The 26576-nt window shown below is 35.4% G+C and overlaps 1 protein-coding gene across 2 annotated transcripts; it reads left to right on the top strand.

Annotated features, from left to right (window-relative positions):
- Positions 1 to 25252, top strand: LOC133332778 (tetraspanin-13-like). 2 transcript variants are annotated; one of them, XM_061541152.1, is made up of 4 exons: positions 1 to 117; positions 6411 to 6578; positions 16933 to 17271; positions 25157 to 25252. In XM_061541152.1, exons 1-4 carry the CDS (start codon positions 58 to 60, stop codon positions 25250 to 25252), a joined length of 663 nt encoding a protein of 220 aa, XP_061397136.1. In that variant the 5' UTR covers positions 1 to 57. The 2 variants fall into 2 exon arrangements, with proteins under 2 accessions (XP_061397136.1, XP_061397137.1); XM_061541153.1 differs by lacking the exon at positions 25157 to 25252 and adding an exon at positions 17395 to 17480 and having other exon boundaries at positions 21 to 117.
- The last annotated feature ends 1324 nt before the right edge of the window (positions 25253 to 26576 follow it).

The following is a 26576-nucleotide window of genomic DNA, read 5'->3' as shown; positions in this document are numbered from 1 at the left end:
AATAATAAAAAAACAAAAAGAAGAGTGAAATAATTTAAAAAAAAAAAAAACGCAAAAATGTGCGGTGGATTTACGTGTTCAAAGAATGCATTAATTGCCTTAAATATTTTATATGTGGTAAGTGGGATATGGCAGACATACAGACAGAAATGTCAAACAATTTATGGTTACAAAGCTAAGCTACTGAGCCCTTGGCAAGGGCGCATAAACCACCACAACAACAACAAAAGAAAAAAATGAAGCCGTAAACAAAAAAACGGCGACGAACGCGAACAGACAAAACTGCTGACTGATTACAATCAGAAAATTTAGCAGAGCGTAAAGAAAACTGTTATACATAATTAATTAAATAATTGTTGTTCAGTATTTTTTCCCGATTTGGAGCTACTTGACCCTATAAGGTTACAACAAGTCAAATCACACAACTTTGTGGAGCAAGAAGAGTAGTTAGTTGAGGAGGAGGAGGAGGGTGCCAAACAAAAAACTCATATTTCATATTTAGCAGATTTTTTTTTGAAAAGTCATCAGGATTTTTGTTTCTCATTATACATACAAGGCAGTAGCGCACATCACATTTGGGATCTGACGGCCATATGCAGTGTCATATATCCTTCTTCTTTTGGTTCCCAATATCCACCTCTTCACATCCTGCAAAATGCTCTAATTTGCCCTTTCGAAACAAAGAAAATTGTCTCAGCAGGGGGTTCTTTAAGCTTTTTTACCCTTTGTTCCAGATCTCTTACCTTTCTTCCCCTCCTCTGTGTTCCTCGTTTTCTGCTTTCCTCAGAAATCCTTTAAAATATCGATTTCGTTTTGCTTTATTTGTTTTAGCATTCTCATCATCATCAGCTTGGATGGCAGGAAGACAGTCAAACACAAATCATCCACAAATCATCCCTCTTTTTTAATGTATTACACATTTTTTTCCAATCACTTGCCTGCTTACATTGTAATCACACCGACAGACAGGCAGTCAGTCAGTGAAGCAAGCAGCCAGCCGAAGTCTCAGTCCATTTTTCTTAGTCTGGCTATCAGCAAAAGGCAACAATGTGTTGTTATTGTTGCTGTGTTGCCTGACATCTGGCTGGCTAGGCTGTTTGTGACGGCGGCATTGCTGCTTTGTTTCCTGGTACGAGGGTTGTTCTTACATGAGAGAGAGGTAAAAGTCAAAGCTCCAGAATGAATCCAAATGATCCAGAACATCGGAAGAACTCAAGTTTAGTAAAAACGATCTTTTAATCCACAACAGATACAGCCACATATCGCATCTGAGTCAGGGTTGGAGAGGAAATATAATGAAATCAAGTTCGACTTTTACGGAGCTTTTCAAAAAAAAAAAAAAAAAAAAAAAAAAACGGGAACCAAAACCCAGTTTTTTGACTATATCTCCAAAACGGTTTGAGATAACCCCATCATATCACCACTCAATTTTTACAATTATATTAACCGGGAACCGGGTACCCGTACTTCCGGGTCAAATTACCGGGTACGTCCCCCAAAGAAAAAAGATATCCCCATAATTAGGGTAAAAATACCTACCTCTGGAAAAAAAAATCAGAAAAATCTGATCGTTTTTACTAAACTAAAGTTGAGCCGGAACATCCTTAGCTATAGGGGGCAGACTTTTTTTAGAATATTTTTTTTCCTTTATCATCCTGACTTTATAGTACGGATTTTGGTTTAACTTGAGTTTAGGGGCTCATATCGGATTTTCCCTGAGGAAGCCCGGCTATTTTGGAAAATTATATTTATATAAAAATGTGCCTCATCGAAATATTGGTTCTAGACTCCATGTTTCTTTGCACCAAATCCGTTTCAGACAATTTAGAGTCGATTTTCAAATTTCTGTCAGTCCCTTCGTCTGGCCGTGCGAACGAACTATCCGATTTGAACCAAACTATATACTACTATTATGATTACAGAGCCTAGACCAAATCCGAATATGGGACTAATTGATTAACTCCTTCTAGCACCTCCCCCACAAATGTTAACAAATTTCCATATTTTTAAATCCAATATCAGGCGAATGGAATTTCCGATTAGAACCAAGGTTAGGTTAGCTTTGGGGATGTGCAGCCACTGATGTGTCTGGAGCACTACATATGGAGAGATCTGTATGGGGAAAAAGGGGGGATAGAAATGATAAGAAGTTAACAAGAAATATTAGGAGGTAGGTGGGAAATAGTTTCGATGACATTAAAAATTTGATAGAAGGTTGCACTTTCCCAACCACTTTAGGTTTCTAATGATGCTGTAGATTAAAGCAGTTCCGATAGTTGAAAAGAAGCTTAGACACGGTAGAAAGTGAGCACCATTAGTCTGTGCCGTCTGTAAACCAGGATTGGACAGCGACACAGGAGATTCCCGATTGTTACCGTCTCCTCGTCGTCAACACAGAGTCTGCAGTAATCAGTAACATCATGGTCCCATTTACTGGTAAAAGTCATAATATTGCAATGATCACTAATGACTCCTGTCATTACTCTTTTTGTTCTCTTGGTTGACAGAGTCGGCCAGATAGATCTTGACACATTGCACCTAGATTCGTCGTGCCACATTTCATTGGCTCGTTCGAAGAACGTCTCAAAGTTGATGGTGGTTTTGATTGAGTCTAGATCAGCAGATTGAGATCCTCGTCTAGCTAATTCGTCTGCCTCTTCATTACCCATGATGTCACGGTGTCCTGGTACCTTACCCTGCAGATAGCTCTAAGTGTTTCCGAAACTCATCTACACTCGATAGCGACCTTAGATTTGATATTACAGGATTTGATGGCTTTAAGAACCGCCTGACTATGCACAAAGATTGTCACCGGTTCTACGAGATATGCATCCAGAATTTTTATTAATTAATGAAGCTGCACTCCATACATTGTTGGCCTTAATAGAAGTCCTATCGAAAGTCCTGGAATCATCCATCTTGTAGGTCCCTTTTCCAAGGGTTTTTTTTGTAAAGAATACATTTCATTAGATATCCGTTTCTCTATTCAAACAATGGCCAGCTGTTCTTTTACATGACTCTTCTCTCACCTCCTCCTTCTCTCTGTCACATGTTTATTGTGTCTCATTTTGGACTCTTAGTCATCTCTGTTATTGTTTTTTATTTTCTAATCAAACACAGAGCCTACATTTGAGTTTTATTTACCCCAACCCATGAAAACATAAGCTCGTCATCCGACGACAATTGATGTTTGACCTTAAATGGTGGGATTTATTTTTTGTACGTTAATTGACTGGCAATTATGTGACCACAGACAGGCATTCCACAAAGAAACACACATCACACACACTCAACAAAGAGGTAAATGATCTGAACAAAAAAGTGATAGTTCCGAGTCGCATTTTTTATTTTACTTCCAGTTATCGTTTGTTATTGTTTTCTTATAGGAATTTGTTTGATTTTTAAGTTAATAACACGACTACCTGCCGGCGGCAGCGTACTAAAACGATTATCGTCTTAGGAAGAAGCTTAAAATAATTATACAATTGGTAGCATATTTTGGAGTATTGAAGTTCAATGGGACTATAAAAGTATTTAGAAAATATTACGAACCCCAAATCGATTGTTTTTAGTTCACAGTTGTTGTAAGAAATTTCCATTTGTGATTCGAATGTTTTGTGTGGCCATGGAAAACGTGGATGTGTAATTTTTGGAAAGCAATTGCGTTATGATTATCAATGGACCCTAACATGAAAAAATAATCAAATCTTTTGCGTCTTCAGCGTGTTTAGTTATGAAAATGTGTGAATTATCACAGTTCGATTTATATAAATACAATTAATGAATGTATATTAGGGTGCTCCAGAACGCAAAAGTAGTTGGTGGTTTAATATATGTCAATTATTTTGAAAAAATGAATACAACACTAGTAATTAAAAGAGCAGAACCTACGGGGAGCAGTGCTTCGATATAATTTTCCGAAATCTTGCCGCTTTATTAACAACTTCTATTGACTCACTAAGATTTCAAGATTTCGTTGGCACTGACGGTTTGGTTGTGGTTATAGCAGCCCTATTGATTTTACACAATGGGCTGAGTTGACAGACGTTAGCTGAGTAAGACTCGGGACGTTTCGGATCGTGGATCCCTTTGTCGTGGAAACGGGCGCATTTGGTTGTTGTTGTAACAGGTTGGCTGTTGATGAAAGTTCTTTCCTGAAAATATTGATAGAAAAAAACGGAAGAAGGAAAATATATTAATTAATTATTAGGAAATCGGATTTGAAGAGGGTAGCCGGAGAAATTGTGCTACCAATGGACTTGTAGTCTCGGACGGACAATTGAATAGGTGTGTGTCATGAGGACCTTGCTTGCAGGAGGGGCACCTTTTTTAGGGTTTTGAGAACATTGCAACGAAGAAACATCTTACTCTCCGAAATTGCAGGAGGATGTCGTTGTAGGACTTTATTGAACGGATTTCATCGCGTTCGCTATTGATGTTAAACAAAAAACCGCCTTGCGGTACTCCCATTTTGATCTTGCGATATTTAGATTTTTGGCCACGGAACTCAATGAAGGCCTGCCCCCCATTAATGTAGTTGACAAGCCAACGCTTGATATCACTCGGAAGGGTGAAATTTGTGATGACGGATATCAGCTCGGAATGATCCACTGTATCAATCGCCTTGGACAGATCTAAAGCTGACTTAATGGTCGGTTCAGGTGGTAATCGCTGATTGAGGCTATTCGTAATATTGGAAGTAATTTCTTGCAAAGTCGTCGTTGTGCTATATGATTCCCTGAAACCGTGTTGGTGGGTAGCAAGAACGAAACTCTATTTCAGGGACGGAAGCAATAGAGACTCTAAAACCTTGACTACTAGTGAAAGAAGAGAAATCGGGCTTTAGAATTGGAATAATCCGGGCAACTTTCCAAATGTGAGGAATTGCCAACTGTGACATTGATAACTCGAGAACTTTGGTCATATAGCCCAGCCCTATTGATACAAGCTTCTTTAACATGAACATCGATATGCCGTCTAGACCAAAGACTTTGCTTGGCTTTGATTTGGAGATAATTGCCTCTACCTCGCTGGATGTAAAATGATAGTGGCTGCAATACTCTTTTAAGATTCTTGGACATCCGGATAACTATCTCGAGGTATAGCTATCCGCCGTGAAGATGATCCTCCATCCTCGCCATTCTCATTCTCGGCTCCATATAAAGTTTTTTGAAGAACTCGGCAGCTGAGGTAAAATTTTATTTAAAAAATTCACGCCTAGAGCCTATGGAAGCCTCTTAGGGGAAAATTCGATTTAAAAAATTCACGCCTAGAGCCTGTGGAAGCCTCTTAGGGGAAAATTCGATTAAAAAATTCACGCCTAGAGCCTGTGGAAGCTTCTTAGTGGAAAGTTCGATTTAAAAAATTCACGCCTAGAGCCTGTGGAAGCCTCTTAGGGGAAAATTCGATTTAAAAGATTCACGCCTAGTGCCTGTGAAAGCCTCGGAGGTAAAATTCTATTTAACAATCCACGCCTAGAGCCTGTGGAAGCCTCTGAGATAAATATGTATTTAAAAAATTCACGCCTAGAGCCTTTGGAAGCCTCTGAGGTAAATATGTATTTAAAAAATCCACGCCTAGGGCATTTTGAAGCCTCTGAGGTAAAACTGTTTTTAAAAAATCCACGCCTCCGATAATCTGCCCCAGGACACGCTAATTATCCGCGACTGTTTACAGCTACCCAATGAATAATTTTCCGCTACCAGTAACCTGTGGAGGCGTCCGTTAGCATTCAGACTACGGGCGAAGCCTAACAATGGTCCACCATACTTAGAGCTTGCTGATGGTCACTGCCGGGGGAAGGCAGCTTGTTCCTCCTCTGGTAGACCTCTTCAGCAGCGTCTGTTGCAAATTTCTTCTGCAAAACAGAATTCTCCTAATGATAAAAGAAATCTATTAGGGCTCAATGCTCTAATTTTTACCCTTATAAAGAGAATCATTTTTTCCAAGAAATTCCATAAAAGTGCAAAGTAATTCATCTTTTTTGTGGTGTGTATATTGCCGGAAATGTCTATTCCAAAATATAAGATTTACATCGAAATTGATTAGCTAAATGTGAAATAATCCCCCATGGTGATAAAACAATTTGTTGTTGTTGGTTGCTGTTTGTTATTTATTCGTTTTTAGGCAATTCATGGTGTGTTTGCAAATTTTGTTTGCACTTCGTGTAATCAATGCGGGAGTTAATAAGCAAAACGAAACAAAAAACACACCTGAGTCAGAGACTACATCATCTACCCATCCACCTACTACTCTCGCAAAGAAACGTATTAAACATGCTGTGCATGCAACAAATCTTAGATAAACTTTTAGATAGACTTTTTTTTTATTTTTCGTTTTATTTATTTTTTTCTGCCTCATATATTGATTAATAATGCTTTTGTTTTCTCTTCTTCTTCATTTTCTTCTAGATGGTGGGCTTCCTACTGATTGGTGTCGGTGTCTATGCCCGTGCCGCATCAATTGTTACAAATCTACCCATTGTTGGCGGTATACTGGCATGCGGCATAATCTTGATATTAATATCGATATTGGGTCTAGCTGGTGCTGTTAAACATCATCAAGTTATGCTGTTCTTTGTATCCTTTTTAAAACAACAACAAAACAGAAACATTGAAAATACCAACAACATTGAAACCATGTTGAAGACCAAATCAATATATCGTATAATCAACAAGACAATAGAGGCAGATGCACTTATGTCCAAGTTGAACAATGTGCTGCTAAATTGAGAGCACATAAATGCAGGAACAATCACTGCAGTGTATATTTGTTTAAAGATAAGATACCTATATCAATTTATGTAGGCTCAAAATGATTCATTCTGGGGAGATAAGACAACAGTATGCTTCGATTCAGAGTCAATGTCATGAAAATCAATCGCTTTATACAGCATGAGTGTGTCACCTATGTTTCCTAGTCGCATAAGAGCAATAAGGTTTTTCGAGAATTAACTATATCCTGGACGAAATATTCTAAGTATAAACGCCTAGAGACTGAGGAAGCCTTTGAGATAAAATTCTATTTAAAAAATCCACGCCTAGAGCCTGAGGAAGCCTTTGAGATAAAATTCTATTTAAAAAATCCACGCCTAGAGCCTGAGGAAGCCTTTGAGATAAAATTCTATTTAAAAAATCCACGCCTAGAGCCTGTGGAAGCCTCTGCGGTATAATTATATTTTAAAAAATCCATGCCTAGAGCCTGTGGAAGCCTTTGAGATAAACATCTAAATAGAATTTTACCCCACAGGCTTCCACAGGCTCTAGACGTGGATTTTTTAAAAATAAATTACCCTCAGATACTTCCACAGGCTCAAGGCGTGGTTTTTTGAAATTGAATTCTCTCTCAGAGGCTTCCACAGGGTATAGTCGTGGAATTTTTTAAATTGAATTTTCTCTCGGAGGCATCCACAGGCTGTATGCGTATATTTTTTAAATTAAATTTTTTCAGAGGCTTCCACAGGCTGTAGGCGTATATTTTTTAAATACAATTTCCCCTCAGAGGCTTCCACAGGCTCTAGGCGTAGATATTTTAATATTCTCTTAGACCAGACAATATGGAGATGTCCGACAAATATCTGTCACTCACCGCTACGTCGTTAAATATACCTGGTTCGAGAGTGACTTCACCGTAGTCTCTGAAGATAAATGCGACCCTAATTTTTGACCAGTAATGTTCCCTAATAGTGTGTTAGTTTCTTGAAATGTGAAAATTTTCCATATGTACAGGTCGAAGACCCCGATCTATGCAGCAAAAATATATTGACGTGGCAATTACCGGATTGGCCCGGTAGCGATACTACAGCGAAAGAGATTACGTTACCATATTCTTCGTCGAAGTACAGAACGCCTACACATTCTCCTCAAACCCTAACGTAGTTTCCTCTTAAAACGTTGATGTTCCTACTCCTGATAGTGCATCGTTTCTGCAATTTAATTGCAACAGCCTTCATAGAAAAATAGACGAGATAGTGGACTTCATGAATCGGAAGAATATTATGGTCGTGGCGGTGCATTAAACCAGGCTCAATGAAATCGTAGCCTATAGCGTTGGGATGGTGTTACAACGTTCTGATGACGTGTCGCACCAGAAGTGGAGTTGGGGGTCTAGCATTCTTCATGCACCACTATGTTCAATACAGGACATCAACTGGCAGCCAGTCATTTCTTTTGGGTCAGACCACCTCTTCATAAGCAGACCGCCCAAGTTTATCATCACTGAACGTCGCTCTTTCCTTAACCATAGGAAAGCCAACTGGCAAGGATTCAGAGAGATTACCAACCAGCGCTTCAGAGAACTTTGCATGCCTTCTGATGCAGAAAGAAAATTCATTACAACTGCAACCGCTAGATTTATACCTGCTGGTCGAATATCCAAGATGGTCTAGCAAATGAGCCAGATGAGCTCAGACAGATTAGTCGTGGAGCATAAGCAGAATAAATGGTTGAAGCACCTGAAGAGTTGCAGCATCGGTACCGGTGTAAGTAAACTTTTGGCAACCGTTAAGTCTCTCTCGAACCCTGGTAAAAAGGATCATAGGATCTCAGTCACGTTTAATGACTGATCCGAAGAGATGCACTAGTTATGTTAACAGACAACTTGTCGATATCGAGCGAAAGGAATGTCCGATTTGAACCAAACTTTGCATAATCAGTTACCTTTACCAAGCCTAGATCTTTGATAAAAACATATTCCTTATATAAAACGAGTAATAAAACCTGTGTGTAATTCCGAAGATCTCTGAAACCATAGGGTATATAAATGTCAGCGATACTGACGGACAGTAAATAAGTAATTACTTGTTAAAGAATAATTTTTTGGGGGTAAAGAGTAGAGTACTCAAATAAAATCCCAAAGTTCGATATGGTTTTATATTTTCAATACATCCTCAGTTTAGCATACAAATTAGCCGCCACCAGCACATCACATTCGGCCGGCCTTGTTGTTAGCTGAACAAAAATATTTTCCCAATTGAAGAATGACCTACATGTACGCCAACTGCATGGTTAAAACACAAGAATGTTCATCTTATGTTAAGTAGTCAAACTTTTTTTTTTCAAATTCTAACAAAAATGTAACCCCCACCAGTCGATGTTGTTGTATTTTTCGAGAAATATTTCTACTCCCCCAACCTAAAAGTTTTGTATTTCTACACACCCAAGTACCCAATCTAGTACAAGTACCTAATGTAACAAAATTCTTATGCGCCTCGTGGCTTTTATAAACTATTAACCATTCCACAAAAAAATGAAACTTTTTTCTGAACTATTCGCATAATATAGCAGAAGCATCAGTAGAGGCAACTGCTGGATGGATGAATGGTGAAGTGGTAATGGGTGGAAGCTAGTTTATTTTTATAGTTCGTTTTTTAAGTGGAACTGCTGCCTTTGAAGACGAGGCAGAAAAGGCATTTATAAGGAAATTCTCATTTCAACTATGAGCAATAATAAATTCTGCAGGATTAATGAGGCGAATGTTTAAAGTGGAATTATTATTCTAACATTCGTTAGAAATATGCCGAAGGGATGAAAGGACAAAAAACATTTAGGAGAGACAAAGGGTTTTTTGTCTGCTAATTTTTTTCTCTCTCTCAAAGCCGTGGCTATTTTGAGACGCATCATATTTTTATAGCTTTGTTAAGGTTGTCACAAATTTCAACTTGGTTTTTTTCTTCTTAATAATTTTTCCGCCATAATCTGAAATTGAAACAGACTTCCATAGCCTCTAGGCGTGGATTTTTAAATAGAATTTTACCTCAGAGGCTTCCACAGCCTCTAGGCGTGAATTTTTTAAATAGAATTTTCTCGTAAGGGGCTTCCACAGGCTCCAGGCGTGGATTTTTTAAATAGAATTTTACCTCAGATGCTTCCACAGCCTCTAGGCGTGGATTTTTAAAATAGAATTTTCTCGTAAGAGGCTCCCACAGTCTCTAGGTGTGGATTTTTTAAATATAATTTTCTAGTAAGAGGCTTCCACAGGTTTCAGGCGTGGATTTTTTAAATTGAATTTTACCTCAGAGGCTTCCACAGCCTCTAGTCGTGGATTTTTTTAATAGAATTTTCTCGTAAGAGGCTTCCACAGTCTCTAGGAGTGGATTTTTTAAATAGAATTTTACCTCAGAGGCTTCCACAGCCTCTAGTCGTGGATTTTTAAATAGAATTTTACCTCAGAAGCTTCCACAGTCTCTAGGCGTGGATTTTTTAAATAGAATTTTACCTCAGAGGCTTCCACAGCCTCTAGTCGTGGATTTTTTAAATATAATTTTACCTCAGAAGCTTCCACAGTCTCTAGGCGTGGATTTTTTAAATAGAATTTTCTCGTAATAGGCTTCCACAGGCTCCAGGCGTGGATTTTTTAAATAGAATTTTCTCGTATGAGGCTTCCACAGGTTCCGGGCGTGGATTTTTTAAATAGAATTTTCTCGTAATAGGCTTCCACAGGCTCCAGGCGTGGATTTTTTAAATAGAATTTTCTCGTATGAGGCTTCCACAGGTTCCGGGCGTGGATTTTTTAAATAGAATTTTCTCGTAATAGGCTTCCACAGGCTCCAGGCGTGGATTTTTTAAATAGAATTTTCTCGTATGAGGCTTCCACAGGTTCCGGGCGTGGATTTTTTAAATAGAATTTTCTCGTAATAGGCTTCCACAGGCTCCAGGCGTGGATTTTTTAAATAGAATTTTCTCGTATGAGGCTTCCACAGGTTCCGGGCGTGGATTTTTTAAATAGAATTTTCTCGTAATAGGCTTCCACAGGCTCCAGGCGTGGATTTTTTAAATAGAATTTTCTCGTATGAGGCTTCCACAGGTTCCGGGCGTGGATTTTTTAAATAGAATTTTACCGCAGAGGCTTCCACAGGCTCTAGACGTGTATTTTTAAATTGAATTCTACCTCAGAGGCTTCCACAGCCTCTAGGCGTAGATTTTTTATTTATTTTCATAAAAAAATATTTCCGCATAATCTTCAAGTGAAATAAGGAAGCTTGTTTCAGATTACTTTTAATTATCTCTCCAAACACACACATCCAATGATTTTTTTATTTTTTTGAAACAGAAGTAACATTTGGGGAATTGAGTTCAGCTGCCGATAATTATTATGTCAACACAATTATCTAGACGATGCTACCAGGGCAGGCGGACAGTCAACCAAGCATCCCTCCAACTATTCCTCCAACCAACCAACAGCAACAGTAGCAACACCCATTGTCAATTGTATTAGGGTTTTACAAATTATGGAGTATGTATTCCCAAACCCCCCCATGGCGGCGTCAACTACAACAACCGCAACCACCTCCACCACCCAATTCCTCGGGCCTTAGAAATTGAAAATAGAATATTACTTGGATTCATAAGAATATATGTGGTTTAATATATACCTATATTTTGCTGGAGTGTGTCAAAAAATAAAAACCTCTATGCCAAGAGGGTATTCATCATGAACCAGAACAGCAACAACATCAGCTCTTGCTTTTGGTGCCACAGCTTTTTGCTGATCTAGGACGCCCGCGAACGTAATCAAGTGATGTGAACAGAAGAATGTTATCACAATTACTTTGTATGGCCGAACGACCGACCCCCCTTCCTGCTGTGACGACATGCGTCGCCTGCTCAATGTATGAGATTGTTTTTGTTGTTGTTGTTTTTTTCTTATTTTTTATATTCTGCTTGGAACATAATGAAAACAACATCATCAACGTCAACTACTTTACCACAAAAAAAAAAAAAAAAAAACAGACAGACAGTCACACAGTCGACCTCATAAAATTCCACACTATTAAAGGAGACAACAACAAATTTAGTCATAAGCCCCCCAATACAACAACAGCAACAATATGAACAAGATGTGAAAACATAATGACAAAAAATTAAAATGCAAAAAGGTTTCAAAGCACACAAAGGATGAGGAAGGAGGATAGTAGCAGCACCTACACATATGGAATAATATGAAATTCCCCATTGATAATTGACAATAATAAACAAATGTGAATGATGGTGGGGGAGTTGTGGTCGGAGAGGTGAATGTGGAGATGGAGGAGGAGAAGGATAAAAGGAACACAGTTCACCTCAAACACAAAGAAAGTAATTTTAATTAGAACACGGCCATCAGAGGCACAGTCCTTTGTTTTTCAAATAGAAGTAGACTTCTTCGAGTACAATCCGGTCCCAAAAGTATGATTACCCATGAATAGTTATGCAAATACTATCGGAGCCAAAGTTATTGATTTTGTCAACCATGCGAGTAACAATAAGTGGCATAGAGGTAGATGACTCAAAAATATTTCTTTAAGGATGACCAGAACCAAAGGAACTTCGGAGAAAAGGGATATATATATATATGAGCTGCAGATTTTTATAGACGATTTGGGAAGAAGATTTTGGGAGGACCATCAGAAAACAGGAGTACATTTTTATACCCACAGCGTTATGGCTAATGGGCAAGATAATGATACGGTAAAAATGTGTCTCATCGAAACATTAGTTTCAGACCCATGTTTTTTGGACCAAATCCTATTCAGGCAATTTGGAGATGATTTACAAATTTTCGCCTCTGGCCGGCTGGTGCGCACAATAAATCTCGAAGGGGATAACTGATTCCATCCAAATATTGCACATCTTAATATTTCTTCCACATTTAGTTCAAGTTTCAAGATGGGGAATATCGGTCCACTCCTTCTGATACCTTTCCCACAAAATGGTCAAAATTTTGCTGAAAATTATTTTGTAATATCATGAGCACTGACTATCCGATTTGAACTAAACGTTATAAAACCTAATATTTTTAGTAAGCCTGTATATTATTAGAAGATTGGATTTATCGGTTCCCTCCTTCATGTACCTCCACCACAAAGGGTGAAAATTTTAATTTTTTATAAATCCAATATTAAGCGAATGGTATGTCTGATTTGACCCACACTATGCAAATTTCAACAGACAACAGAGAGACATTGTCGTCCTTTAACATAAATAGCAGGAGATATTGCCACCCAAAGTAAAAATGTAAACACAAATCAAGGACCTAATCACTGCACAAAATTCAAGGAGTCATTGTTTCTAGGCAACGATAGCTGGCAGTCCCATAACGTAGGACAGGCAAGCATTTACTATTGAATAAAAAGAAACAAAAACGGTCATGAGGTGGACATTCAAAATACCTGCAATTGATCGAGACTTCCAGGAGGAAAAGAAACGTAAAACTACAAATCGGAAATACAGTGTGACGAATGCAAACGATGTATGAAATTCTAATTTTGAGGTTTTCTGTAATAAGGGGGAATATTTTTTTTTTTTTTTTGTAGGGAGATTCGGAATCGAATGAAAATCCAAAATATTTAATTACCGCCAATTTGGTTGGAAATGGTGACCAAAATACCTGACGAATACATACGATAGCAATGGACCGGTACAGTGCCCCCACACTCACTAAAAACTCTTGAAATGAGTAGAGTAACAACATTTAACCCGAAGTTTATGTTTGAGACAGATCGAAGTGCTGGAGGGAAGAATTTCCGATTAATTTTCCCGTGACAACTAGTCACAGTTGCAAATGTCGATAAAACATCCCTGACATCAGTGCAATTCTTACAAGCCAAAATTCCAAACCCTGGCGTAACTATTCTTTAAGGAACGGATTAGACAAGTTTCACGCTGTTAAGTTAGTCCCAAAATAAATCAAATTAAGGGAACCCCCCCATTCTCAATTTTATTTTTTCAAGATTTTCAATGGGCTGGTAAATCAATACCAATGCTTGTTAAGGTTTGTAACTTTGCACATATATAATTGAAGATTTAAAAGAGAAGAAAAATAATTTACAAAAAAATTTTGTTATTGTTTTGTTGTTGTTTTTTGTAATTAAAGAAAAGTCCTTATTTTTGATGGCGGGCATGATAACTCCTCACTGGAACATCGGAATCCGAAAATTCCAACGGTGTTAGAAAGAGTACATGTCTGGCTCTCGTATGAACTAGGATTATTGACTTCGCTCTAAAATTAACAAAATGGTGGACCTTTGAAAAAATATTTTTGAAAAATCGCCGATTTTTTACCAAAAACCAAGTTAAAAAATAAGGAAGATCTTCACCGATTGGCTTTATCCTAGTTCATACGAGAGCTATACACTCCCAGAGAAACGTTGCAAAATTTGGAACCGATTGGGTTATTAGTTTTTGAGTTATCGTGCCGCCATTCGCAAAAAAATGTTTAGAGAAAAACGCGTTTAAAGTTTGAGAAGCCCTTCAGCCGTCACTTGATGCTGATACAATAAATCGGCTATATCTTCAAGAGTTCTTGAGATTTTCACTTGAATTTTTGTAGAGACATTCTTTAATCAGTGTAGATTCGAACTATATCGACAAAAATTTTGACCCCGAGAATGGGGGGGGTCCCCTTAAATGCATTTCTGCAATAAACACTAGCTATCACTCCTCCGTCGAGTGTGGGCCGCCATTCTTCTTGGTGATATTCATAGACCTCTTCTGTTTCTCAATTAATTTCAATATTTGTTTACGTACACAACCGGAATTTGAAAGAGTGTCAATCATTGTTATCCATTTGCCATCTGTGATCATCTGTCGAGTATATGAGCCAATTTCAAGGCCTTCGCAAATATTTCCCTATAGGGTGATAGTTTCCGCAATCGGGTATTTTATATGCGGCTACGTCTTTATGAATCGTGCTAGGAACATAAAATTCCCTAGATTGTGCAAGACCTTCGCGGATCCTATGTAAAAAGTCAGAAGTTTTTCTTTACCGGAATATGGTCTGAGTTCTTTAAATATGGACCTACATCGAAACATTTTTGCAAAACTAGTTTTCTTTCTCCAAAAACCCTGAATTGGGTGGGACTTTTATATGGGCGATATGTTTGGACATGGAGTTGTATTCAAAAATTTCACCTGGAATATTTTCAACCGCCAAGACCCGAAATGTTTAATTGCATCCCCAAGCTTCTATTGGTCCTTGAAAAGTGCCCCTTCAAAAGTCCACGTTTCCATTGGTCCATGCTAAATATTCCTTTTAAAATCGACGCTTTTATTGGTCCTTGAGAATTCCTTTAAAAATCCACGCTACTATTGGTCTGGGCTTCTATTGATCCTTGAGAAAAATTCATTAAAAATCTACGCTTCTATTGATCCTTGAGAAAAATTCATTAAAAATCTACGCTTCTATTGATCCTTGAGAAAAATTCATTAAAAATTCTACGCTTCTATTGGTCTGGGCTTCTATTGATCCTTGAAAAAAAATCCACGCATTGTTTGAGCCTTAAAAAATTCTTTAAAAAATCAACACCTTGTGTGGGCCTAGAAAAATGGTCTCTAAAAAATCAACTCCTTGTGTGGGCCTAGACAAATTTTCTTTAAAAAATCAATGCCTCAGTTGGTCCCTGAAAAAATATTCTTAACAAGTGAAAAAAGGGTTAAATTCGCAGGGCCGAACTATGACCATAGGTATACTGGCAGATGCTTGAAATGAAAATATAGAGAACATACCAACAAGTGAACCTTTACCGATATTTCCAAAAAAAAAAAAAAAAAAGATTTTTGTAAACCTTAAGTACACCATATACAATTTTCAGCAAATTTTTAATGGGGATTTTTCATAAGCTATGAAAACCCCAAAGCGTGGACTGATACTAATAACGCATGGTAGAGTATACAATCCTCAAACTACTGCAATTTAGATTGCAAAGTTATATGAGGCTATGCCTAAAGGGGGACCAATATTGATTACATAGTGTAGGAATTAGCGAATATTTAGGGTTATCATTATATGATAGCTATGCCTAATTAATGACCGATATATGTCAATTTCGAACCCAATATTTTAGTTTTGTATTTCAATTCTTTCCTTCAGGAGGTATCATTACTTGGAGGAGATGCCTAAATGCCTACCGATATATTTCATTATCGTCAGGTTCGAGTTTTTTTATCACGATATATTACAACATCGCTTAGAATTCAACACTTTGTAGGGTAAAAACTGACTACTCCGAGTAAAGACTATCCCCCATACTATGGCAGAATACGCCTATATGGGGACAAAAATCGTCATAGAATTTTACTCCATACACAGGCGTGTTTCGACTGTGTATAATATCATTTATTTCGGATTCAGATTCGACTCAAAAAATTAGATTGAACTTACATAGCTTACGTGTGACAGAGCTTTCATTCCATATGCTGAGCTTAAAAAAGATTTCCAGGCGTGTCGGTCTTTTGCGCAGTTTTTCCAATTGGAAAGACCATCTTCGGCAATGTTGTCTTCCACTTGATCTTTCCATCTTTTTCGTGGCCTTCCCCTTCTGTTCACGCAGGAGGGAAAGGCAGGTTCGCTTTTATATGGCTTTGAGCATTTTGAACTGTAGCCAAAAATAGCTCAAATCTGGTAAGAGTAATGACTTTCCAATAAGGCTGCGACCAATAAAAAATGTGATAATGTGAGGCAAGTCATTCATTTATACAAAGCATGATTCAAATGTATCTGATTTGTGCCTGTTTAAAATAGTGTATATTTTACATCATTTCTTTAAATAAAGATATTGTAAACTCTGTTCAAAGTGTGGAGGATAAACAAAGGATAACAATTTATTCAAATTGTAAATATAAACATTAAACGAACCTGGATGAAATGACTCTATCATCATGACATGGTCGATGGAACTCACAATTCCTTTGTATTTATCTCTATTGTCTTGTTGTTGTTGTATTTTTTATATTGCTTTTACTTCATTATGCAATTTCTAGAGAAAGCTATAAAGCTGAAAATATATTATGCATACGAAAAAAAACAAAAAAGAAAATGAAAAAATTTTAATCTTATTTAACACATTGAACTAAATGACTTTGTAGCGTACACACACACACAATCACACTTAAAATTATTATGCAAATTTCTGGTTTTTTCCTTAATTCATTTAAATATTCTGTTCCGCTCGAACAGTACATGATCATTTTGTTCTTGCTCTTCCTGATACAATTCTCCATTGCCAGTTCATGTTTGGCCGTGAATTCGGAACAGCAACAGGAATTTGCCGAAGAAGGATGGAATCGAGTGCCGGCATCAATGCACAAACAAGTGCAGGACACCTTCCTCTGTTGTGGTTTCAATTCGACAAATACCACGGCTGACGAATCCTGTGAGGTGGTAAACAAACAATGCTGTGTCGGTTCCTACGATACCAATTGCCAGTGTCCACCATGTCTGCCCAAGTTGGAGGATAAAATCAACTATGCATTCAAATTGTGCGGTGGTTTGGGTATATTCTTTAGTTTTACAGAGGTAAGTAGAATTACTATTTTTCAAAATTTAAAATGATTTTTCAAATGACTAATAATAATTAACGACATTTTGTATTTTTTCTTCCCCAAAATTTGCTACTAACAAATGGAATGACCTCATCAGTTCATTGGTGTTTGGTTAACCGTTCGCTATCGCAATCAAAAAGATCCACGTGGTTTGCCCAGTGCATTTCTTTAAATACACCAACTGCAACAAAGCAAAGCAAAACACAATTCAATACGAAAAATAATGAAATGATTTATACGAATATGATTTACATTACATTAACTATATATAGACATACATACAAATTACATTATATAATCCATTTCACACTTTCCCATTTGCATCTAAATCCCCCTAACACCCCTCCTCCTTTTCTTGCCACATTAAAAATTGACCCAAATAATTCATGCTAGTCATAAAAGTAAAAAAAATGGAAATGGTGTTAACATATGGATAAACTCATAAAACAAAATTGTATTTATATACAACTACAACAACAATAATATTAACAAAATGTAAAATATTTTCGATATTTTACAAATACACCATTACACATTCCATTAAATGTTTATAAAAAAACAAAATGTAATTAAACAACAAAATGATTTTTGTAATAACACAACACCAAAGCCCACTCTCCCCCATTCCTACATATATTACGATCTTAACCATGAAGAAAATTCCATTCTTACATACACACATTAACCAACCAACCTACATACATTCTATCACAATCTAATTATTTATTCTTCATTTACATAATTAAATATGCATTAATCATTGAAACATAATTACTTATCTATATATAAAAAACATTATATACATCTATACTATTACATATATACAAAACCCATTAAATAATATATACATTAATATAAGTACATACATCTACATTTATAACTATATTTAGAGACTTTTTAGTTATGTAAGCCGCCCTCCTAGTCATCAAAATCCCCAAAACTGTAGCTTACCCAATTATCTGCTATTTACAAAAAAACAGGCATCAATCAACCGACAACTCTACAGCCTTCGTTATAATCTTAAATCACAAACAAACTCCTAAAGTATTTTCCCACAAAAATATATATTTTTGAAATTTTCTTTTTTTTTATTTTCTTTTCATTTTAACATATCCACAAGAAAAGGGTTTCATTCCAAAAAATTATACCTAAATCATCCTCATAATTATTATAAACTATAACCTATATCCGTTCCATTCAATTACCTTCACTTTTATGGCCTACTACGAATAGAGAATTACATACAAGAAAAATACATTTCCACATAACCGGAGAGTCATAAAATATTGGGTGAGAACAATTAATTAATTTTGATTGTTTATTTGTTATAGTTCAAAGTTTTTTTTTTATTTGGTTCTTTTGTTTTTATTTAGCTTTTTGTTAAGTAGTGCACATTTTTAAATTATTTTCTCAATTTTTTTTATTGTTTGTTATTATCTTTTTTATTGATAAAATTCTTTCTAATGATCATCCACAGGTTGGAGAACTTCAAATACGTCTACATAGGGATGACTTTCTCGACTTGCAAGATATCTACTAAGAGCCCGTCAAAAGACGGAAGGTTTTTTAAATACCTTAAAACGATCTCTAAAGACAGGAGGTCTTCTAGACGTCTTCTGAAGATTCTCTAGAAAATTACTAAAGATTTACACTTTAATGGAAAGATCTATTTTTCTATTGATAGAAGACTTTCAAGTGGTGTTTTTATTCTTTAGAGGAAACCCTTCAATATATTTTCTTAGGTGGGCTATTGACGCTTTTGTCCGTGATTTTCTGATTTTCTGGTCGCTCCAGAGGCCGCAATTATGGCCCAAACATCGCGAATTTTTGCATGGAGAAGGGAATCGGACCAAAGAATAAGCATGCCTGTTTTGATAAAGATCTGTCAATATTTAGCGGGTCAAATGGACCCTAACTTTTGTGCGAAAAATTACAAAATTTGTATTTTATAGCATATATATTTACCACTGAAGGACATAGACCCGAGAAGTTGTTAATATAGCGTAGAGGTGTGATTGACCTTTAAATTGATACCAATTATATTGCCGTAGGTACTCGTATGCGGGAGTTACTCTTAAATATTATTTAGTAACCTATTACCACACTGGGGGGCGGAAATATCGCGCTGATCGCTTTGAAATGTTCCATGAGGTTCCAGTTATGGTCAAGGACTACGCCCAAAATGCTAGGTGATGATCAGATAATAATTTTTCGGATAAAGTTTACCGAAAACTTAATTATTTGTGCTTTTCGAGTCGAAAGCCGAACATCACAACACAACCCACGGTGAAGGGATTCTGGACAAGTAATTAGAGGGGCTGTACTGATTATTAGTAACATTTGCTGACCACTAGCCATTCAAAAGTGTGCAAATATCGCGAAATATTGCCCAATCTCAGAATATAGAACCACAGAAAGTTAGATTTTAATGGAAGTTGTGTAGGGTATCGTATGGTTGGCCCCGTCCGACTATACTGCTCCGCTCACTGGTTTCTTCCTTAACCCTTGTTTAGAGCTTATATTTAATATGCAGCTAGTTAATATATATATTATTTGGATTTCATATGTTTAGACCTGATTATGGGCGACACATATCAAAAGAAAAATCAAACAAAAAAATCAAAATTTTGGAAAATTTATGAACTTTTCAATATAGAGAAGAGGGTAAATTTGTGTACAGTACTAAATTGTGTATACAGTCCAAATTATTTAAATCGCTTCGTATTCAAATTCTACGAATTCTGCCTTCAGAATTATTTTTCATTCTTGTAAAAATATAGAGAATAATTTAAAATGATTTTTCTGTCGATTTTGCCTTTGGTTTTTTTGATATTGGACTTTAATTTTTCGATTTTGCATTTGGTTTTTTTTTTCGATATTAGCTTTAATTTTTCCAAAAGAATGTACTGTATCTCCCGAATGCAAGGATGTAGCGATGTCAAATTTTGTGCATATCTTATTTAGGATAGTTGCATTAAATCTGTGAACCAGAATTTGTTCTAAGATTGCAGAAAACAATTCGGTGCTCCAAGGGTAAAAAATTCAGTGCAGCCCTTCTAATTACCCTGTCCATATTCTCTTCACCGTTGGTTGTGCTGTGATGTTTGGCCTATAATTGTGGCCTGTAGATCGATTCGAAAAAACACCAAAAAATTATGTTTTCCTTGACCATAACTGGGAAAGCGATCAGCGCTATATTTCTGCCCTCCAGTGTGATAATGGATTATTAATAATATATGAATACGTAAGCACCTGTACATATTTAAGTGTAACTCCCACATCCGAGTACATACAGCAATATAATTGGTATCAATTTAAAGGTCAACCACCACTTTGGATATACTATCAACTTCTCGGGTCTATGTCCCTTGGGGGTAAATATATACGTCAGGGTCCATTTCCCCCGCTAAATATTGGCCGATCTTTATCCAAACCGGCATGTTTATTCATTGGACCGAGCATTAAAAAAATCGCGATGTTGTGCCATAATTGTGGCCTCTAGAGCGACCAGAAAATCAAACAAAAATAAAGTCCATTTCACCCCTAAATATTACCTGATCTCTACCAAAACCAATAGGAGTCTTCATTGGTCAGAATCCATCCTACATTCAAAATGTCGTGAAAATTGGTCCATAATGGGCGGACACAGATGTCTAAATCGACTCAGCTATTCGAGATATTATCGGTATACTTAAAGGTGGTTCTAGGACCAATATTTCGCGGCGTTACAAACTCTTGGGGCTGCACAAAGCTGTACCCTGACAACATAGTTGTGTAGGGTATAAAAATCCACCGCTAGATTGTACATTGAAAATATTAAAAAATGGGACATAAAAACGTTATCAATATTCGTCTATGGTTACATATAGCGGCCATATAACTTTACTCCCAGTTTCGATAGTTTCAGGAATTTTGGAAAACTATCCATCAATATTTGCTGCAATTTAGTGGTTTACACAGTTTCAAAGGAAGACATAATCGATATAGACCTTATTCAACGATTCTTATATAATTCGCTCCAATGCCATTAGCTGAGGTATAGTAATGTTTCAAATGAGGCTTGCAACTTCATTGCAAATAGTCCTATCATTCTGTTTGAAAACTTTGGTTGAAGTTAAGTGCAAGGGTGTGCGACTCAACAAATAATAAATTAGTTGTTTATTGACGATTCTTCGCATCCTGAACCTTTGAGAAGATCTCTTGGCAAATCTTTGTGAAACTCTATTTTTATTTTGCTATATATTATACTACAAATATGTTTCTGTAGGGTGAAGATCTGTTGTTTTGTTCATTTATAGGCCTTCTCACCGCATATTAGTTCGCGCCTGAGCCTTAATTTAATTAATTCGAGAACATAATCAGCCTTATTCTGGATGTCAATTCCATGTGAATTTACTCGCTCTTTCCGTTCGCCTTATTCTGAACAACATTTTCCTGTGAATTTTTTCGCATTCTCGCTTTAGCCTTATTCTGAATGAAGTTCGAAAGCGAAAAAATCCGCTTTGGGGAAAAATTAGGTATTCTGAATTACAGGGAGTAGGAGAATGAGATGAAATTTTGTGCGAAATTTTTCGCTAATAAATTTAAAGTGAGTTGACTACAAAAACATAAGTAATAACTATTTTTATGAAAAATATTTACACAATACTTATTCTATGACGATTTAGAATATTATAAATGATAGTAACCAAATTTTTAACTAGAAAACAACCAATAAAATGCCATTGGAAATCCCATTGATAACGATGCATGCTGAACCAAGTATTGCCAAGAAATGTATGAAGGTAATAAGGCATATTTAAGTCGAGTTTGATTTTTGGAGACGAAATACAGACATTTTGGGTGAGGATCTGTCTCTCAAGAAAAAATTTTAAAAGCCCAAATTTGCCTGATGAGCCCCTTAAGAGTGAAAAATTTAAATAATAATTATGAAAGAACAAAAAAAAATTTTTTTTTCAAAAAAAAATCTATGTTATGATTTTAAGAATTTGGGGAGATAAAATATCGGAATTAAATAAAAAGGCACACAATTATGTAGTGAAATAATAAACTGTGTATTAATTAATTAAATCGCAGATTCCTTCCTATTATTCGTTGTGTTTTTGCCATCATAAAAAATGTTCTTTTATTTGTAATCTATTGTAGTAGTTGCAACAAATTGCATCAAAACAATGAACAGTTGTTTCACATGCCATATTGTAGGTTGCCATATTTTCAAACTTTAATTTATTTTCTTTTAATTACAAAGCATTTATACAGCGGATTCTTGATATTTCACATTTGTATTGCTATATAGTTTAAATAACAATAAAAATTAACAATTTTTAATAACAAAAATCAATAAATAATATATTGAAAAATGTTACACAATTAAATTACAATGGGGCAACACACAATGCAACTTAAATTACAATATGGCCACACACATTGCAACTTAATTTACGATATGGCAACACGAATCTTTTTTTCAACCACCATTTTCGAAAACTCGAATCCGCATCTCGCATTTTTTGCATCTCCCTATTCATTCAGAATAAGGCGAGAATGTGAAAGCGAATTTTTTTTACATGCGAGATATCTCCCTAGCAAATATCCAGAATAAGGCTGAATATTTCTCCACTGAGTCGGATTCCAATTGATATGAGCCTCTGCGAAAGCCAATCTAGTTTTCGGATTCTTTTCAGGAAATAAATGGCTTTCTTGACGTTTCCGGGTATGTAGACCTGTTACCACAGCTCGTCTACGCTTTGTTCTTGAGGTTATATCAAATGATAACCCTCTCACCAATATCGTTGAACTCTCTCAACAGAAGTTACTGGGTAATTTTTACTCAGTAAGTTATCGACAAACCTATTATTTCTTTCCAAACGAGTTTTGCTTTAGTTTTTTTATGTGAATAGAGCACCCGATTTAAAACTTTAAGTTGCATTATTATTGGCTACCAGTGTAGATACCATAAATATATTTTTGATAAAAATTTACACAAAATACCAAAATATTGACTGATTAATGTTGCACACGAAGTGTTGCACAATGTATCGAATGAGGTCTAACTCGTTAGGAGATGAATTCCTAGTGAGAGCCTACTATCGAGAATGTTTGTAGAGAAAGACTTCCAGAGGCCTTTTTAAAGATGGAAGATTTGCCAAGAGATCTACTTATGATATAAAACCTTCAAGTGGTCGTCTAGAGAGTGGTTCTGGATGTAGAATATATATCTTCTAAATATATTAGGTCTTACATAGATGTTTGGGAGGGTTATCTAAGATAGAAGACCTTCAAAGGGTCTAGATAACCTTAAAGATATGTTTTGATGTGGTTCTTCCATTTCAAAAGAACTTCTAAAGATATACGACTTTTAAGAGATTTTTCCCAAGGCAGATCACCTTTCCTCTTAAGCTATTAAAGATTTTCTAAATGTCTTCTGTAGTTTAAAATATGTAGTCTTAAATTATTCATTCAAATTGTATCTCATTGAGTTATTTTATGGAGCTGTTAGAACAGTTTCTGGCAAATTGCAATCTCAATGTTTTTGAATAAAGATGTCCCCTCAAGAATAAAAGGAGATTGTCACAGCTCGTCTGACATTAGCATAGTGACACTAGATCTGTTATAACCTGGAAACCCTCATTTATGTTGGCTTTTACATTAGTGATTTGCCGTAGAATTCAGCATTGCGACTCTAAATTATTTTTTCAGGCCAACAGGTGCTCCATGATTGTAGTTAGGGTCCTTAGATTTTATTTTTTAAATTCGAATTTCCATTGTTATTGAAGCAAATCCAAGACACATGTTTAGCCACCTGAATTCCCCTTTAGTAGCATATAAATTTGTTATTTATTGAAATCTCAATCGGCACATCTCTGAAATTTATTTTCGATCGTTTGTTGTTTATCGGGAACCTATAAGTATGTAACCTTCAGATCTGAAAAGGAACACATTTCAAATACCAGAGTAAATCAATTATTTACCCCTAAATCTATATAAGGAATTCGGTGTATTCGTTTCACTGCTCTCCCAGCCAAAATGACGAATAGAAATTCACAACCAACTCTACCAGCAAGTAGCGATTTCCCATATCCTATGGTTCAGCCAAAAACCGAAGTTACACTTATCTATTGGTGTTGTCCTCTGACTACTAAATTCACTCTGCTGTCATTTGATTCACATTAGATACAACCAGTCCATGTAGTAACATTTATAAAATATTTCTGGATTTTTTGAATTTATATACGAGGAATGTTCGGAAAGTTCTTAGCCTAGCGCATAAAGCGCGGTATAAACAGAAAAAAATTAAGTGTTTTGGAAACTTCCATCTCTGTTATGAACACATATTAAATTTTGTGTTCATAAAAGACGCATCAAGACGCGATGAAAGCACGCATTTCAAATTTTTCCATTGTAAAAAATTGCGGATGCGTCTTTTTTGAACACCTGTTTATATATGAAAGAGTTGGCAGGTCGAAACAAAATTTAATAAATGTTCATAACAGAGATGGAAGTTTCCAAAACACCTAACTTTTTTCTGTTTATACCGTGCTTTCTGTGCTAGGCTAAGAACTTTCCGAACTGCCCTCGTATAAGCTTCTTTGTTTACACGCATAAATTAGTGTAGGATATTATTTTTGAACCAGATTCGAGATATGAAAAATAATACTGAAATCGCCCGATTTAGCTTTGATTGTCGTTTTCTACATTATTTATATTTTAATTTCATTTTTACACTTTGATTAATTTTTTAATCTTTTTATTATTATTGTTTATTTTTATTTTAAGTTTACTAATTTTATATATTATTTTTTAATTTATTCAACTAAAAATTGATGATTTTTATTAATCTCCTTTTTTCTCTCTTCCAGGTACTTGCTGTATTTTTAGCCCGTCGCTATCGCAATCAAAATGATCCTGACTATCTGCCAGCACGTGCAGTGTTCCCACATAATTATATTTATTAAAGCCGAATATTGTTTGTTTTTACTACTCTTAGTGGAATCTCTACTTCATTTCTGAACAACAACCACAACAAAGCAAAACTATGTTAAGAAATTTAAGATTTTTCACTACAAATAGAAATACAAAACACAAAATTGAACAAATTAAAGAAAATTAGGCAACTATATTATTAAAATGAAAAATAGAAAAACCAACAACATCAAGAAATCATGTTAATAGTCATAGTTTGTTTTTTATTTTAGTTTAATTGTACATTATTATTTTTTAATTTAATTTTTTTAATTTTAATTAATTGAAATTTTATACATATGTTTTATTATATTTTAAATGATGTCCACCTTTACTACGTTTTTAATTTATGATAATTTTTTGTCATTAGTCAAAATGGGACGAAGGCTGATTTTGTTTTTTTTTTGCTCATGTTTAATTTTATTGTTGTTTTAAGTAAGAAAATATGATATTGTACACATTTAATATATTTTTAAAATTAATTGATCTGTTTCCGTACTGCAAGAATCTACTACCTTTAACTCTAGTAAAATTAGTAGATTCTTGCAGTACTGCAACAGACCAAATATAAACAAATTATTTTCACTGAAAATAGTCATCATATACAAACAGTCAGTGTACACTTTTGAAAGAAGGAACAAAACCAAAAACAACTGTTTTAAGTACATTTATCTTGAGATTATTTTAAATGTAGTTTTATTTTTTAGAACAAAAATATGCAGTTTTGAAACAATTGTCAAAGAAATTGCAGTACTATTTTTTTTAAATATTTCTTTAGTTTTGTAATTATTCCTTGTATACTTATTGATTGCAAATTGTATAGAAAATTATATATTTTGAATTAATTATTTTTAGGGCTGTGTGTTAAATATAAAAATTTTAAAAATTACATATATGTGAATGTATTATTTGGTATTTACATATTTTGATATGAACAATCCATATCGTTTTGTCATTTATTATAACGATTTATTGGTCAAAACGTCCAAACCTGATTCTGCCATGTTTTATCAAGATTACAAAGTTAGAATATCATTATTATACAAATTCGAAGTAGAACGTTACTACTTCTGGTATTCGGTCTGACTTGAAAGTTCAAATTGAGGGTTCATGGATTTAATTCTTAAAACGAGAAAACGATTATCGTAATGCAATGCACTTGCCGAGTAATAATCCATTCATAGAACTCTATAATGGAAGCGGACGGCAATTTTTGTAGTTCTAGTTATATGCTCCACCATAATTCGAAGTGATTTAAGTAGATTTAAGATAGAGATTTTAAATTTTGTATTTTGAAGAGTTCAGCATGTTCATCAA

The sequence above is a fragment of the Musca vetustissima genome, unplaced genomic scaffold, assembly GCF_032173495.1.
Source record: "Musca vetustissima isolate MV318-11 ecotype Yass unplaced genomic scaffold, APGP_CSIRO_Mvet_v1 utg102940, whole genome shotgun sequence".
In the NCBI taxonomy this organism is placed as follows: domain Eukaryota; kingdom Metazoa; phylum Arthropoda; class Insecta; order Diptera; family Muscidae; genus Musca; species Musca vetustissima.
The sequence above is the reverse complement of the archived record's forward strand: the minus strand, read 5'-3'. Positions and strand labels throughout refer to the sequence as shown.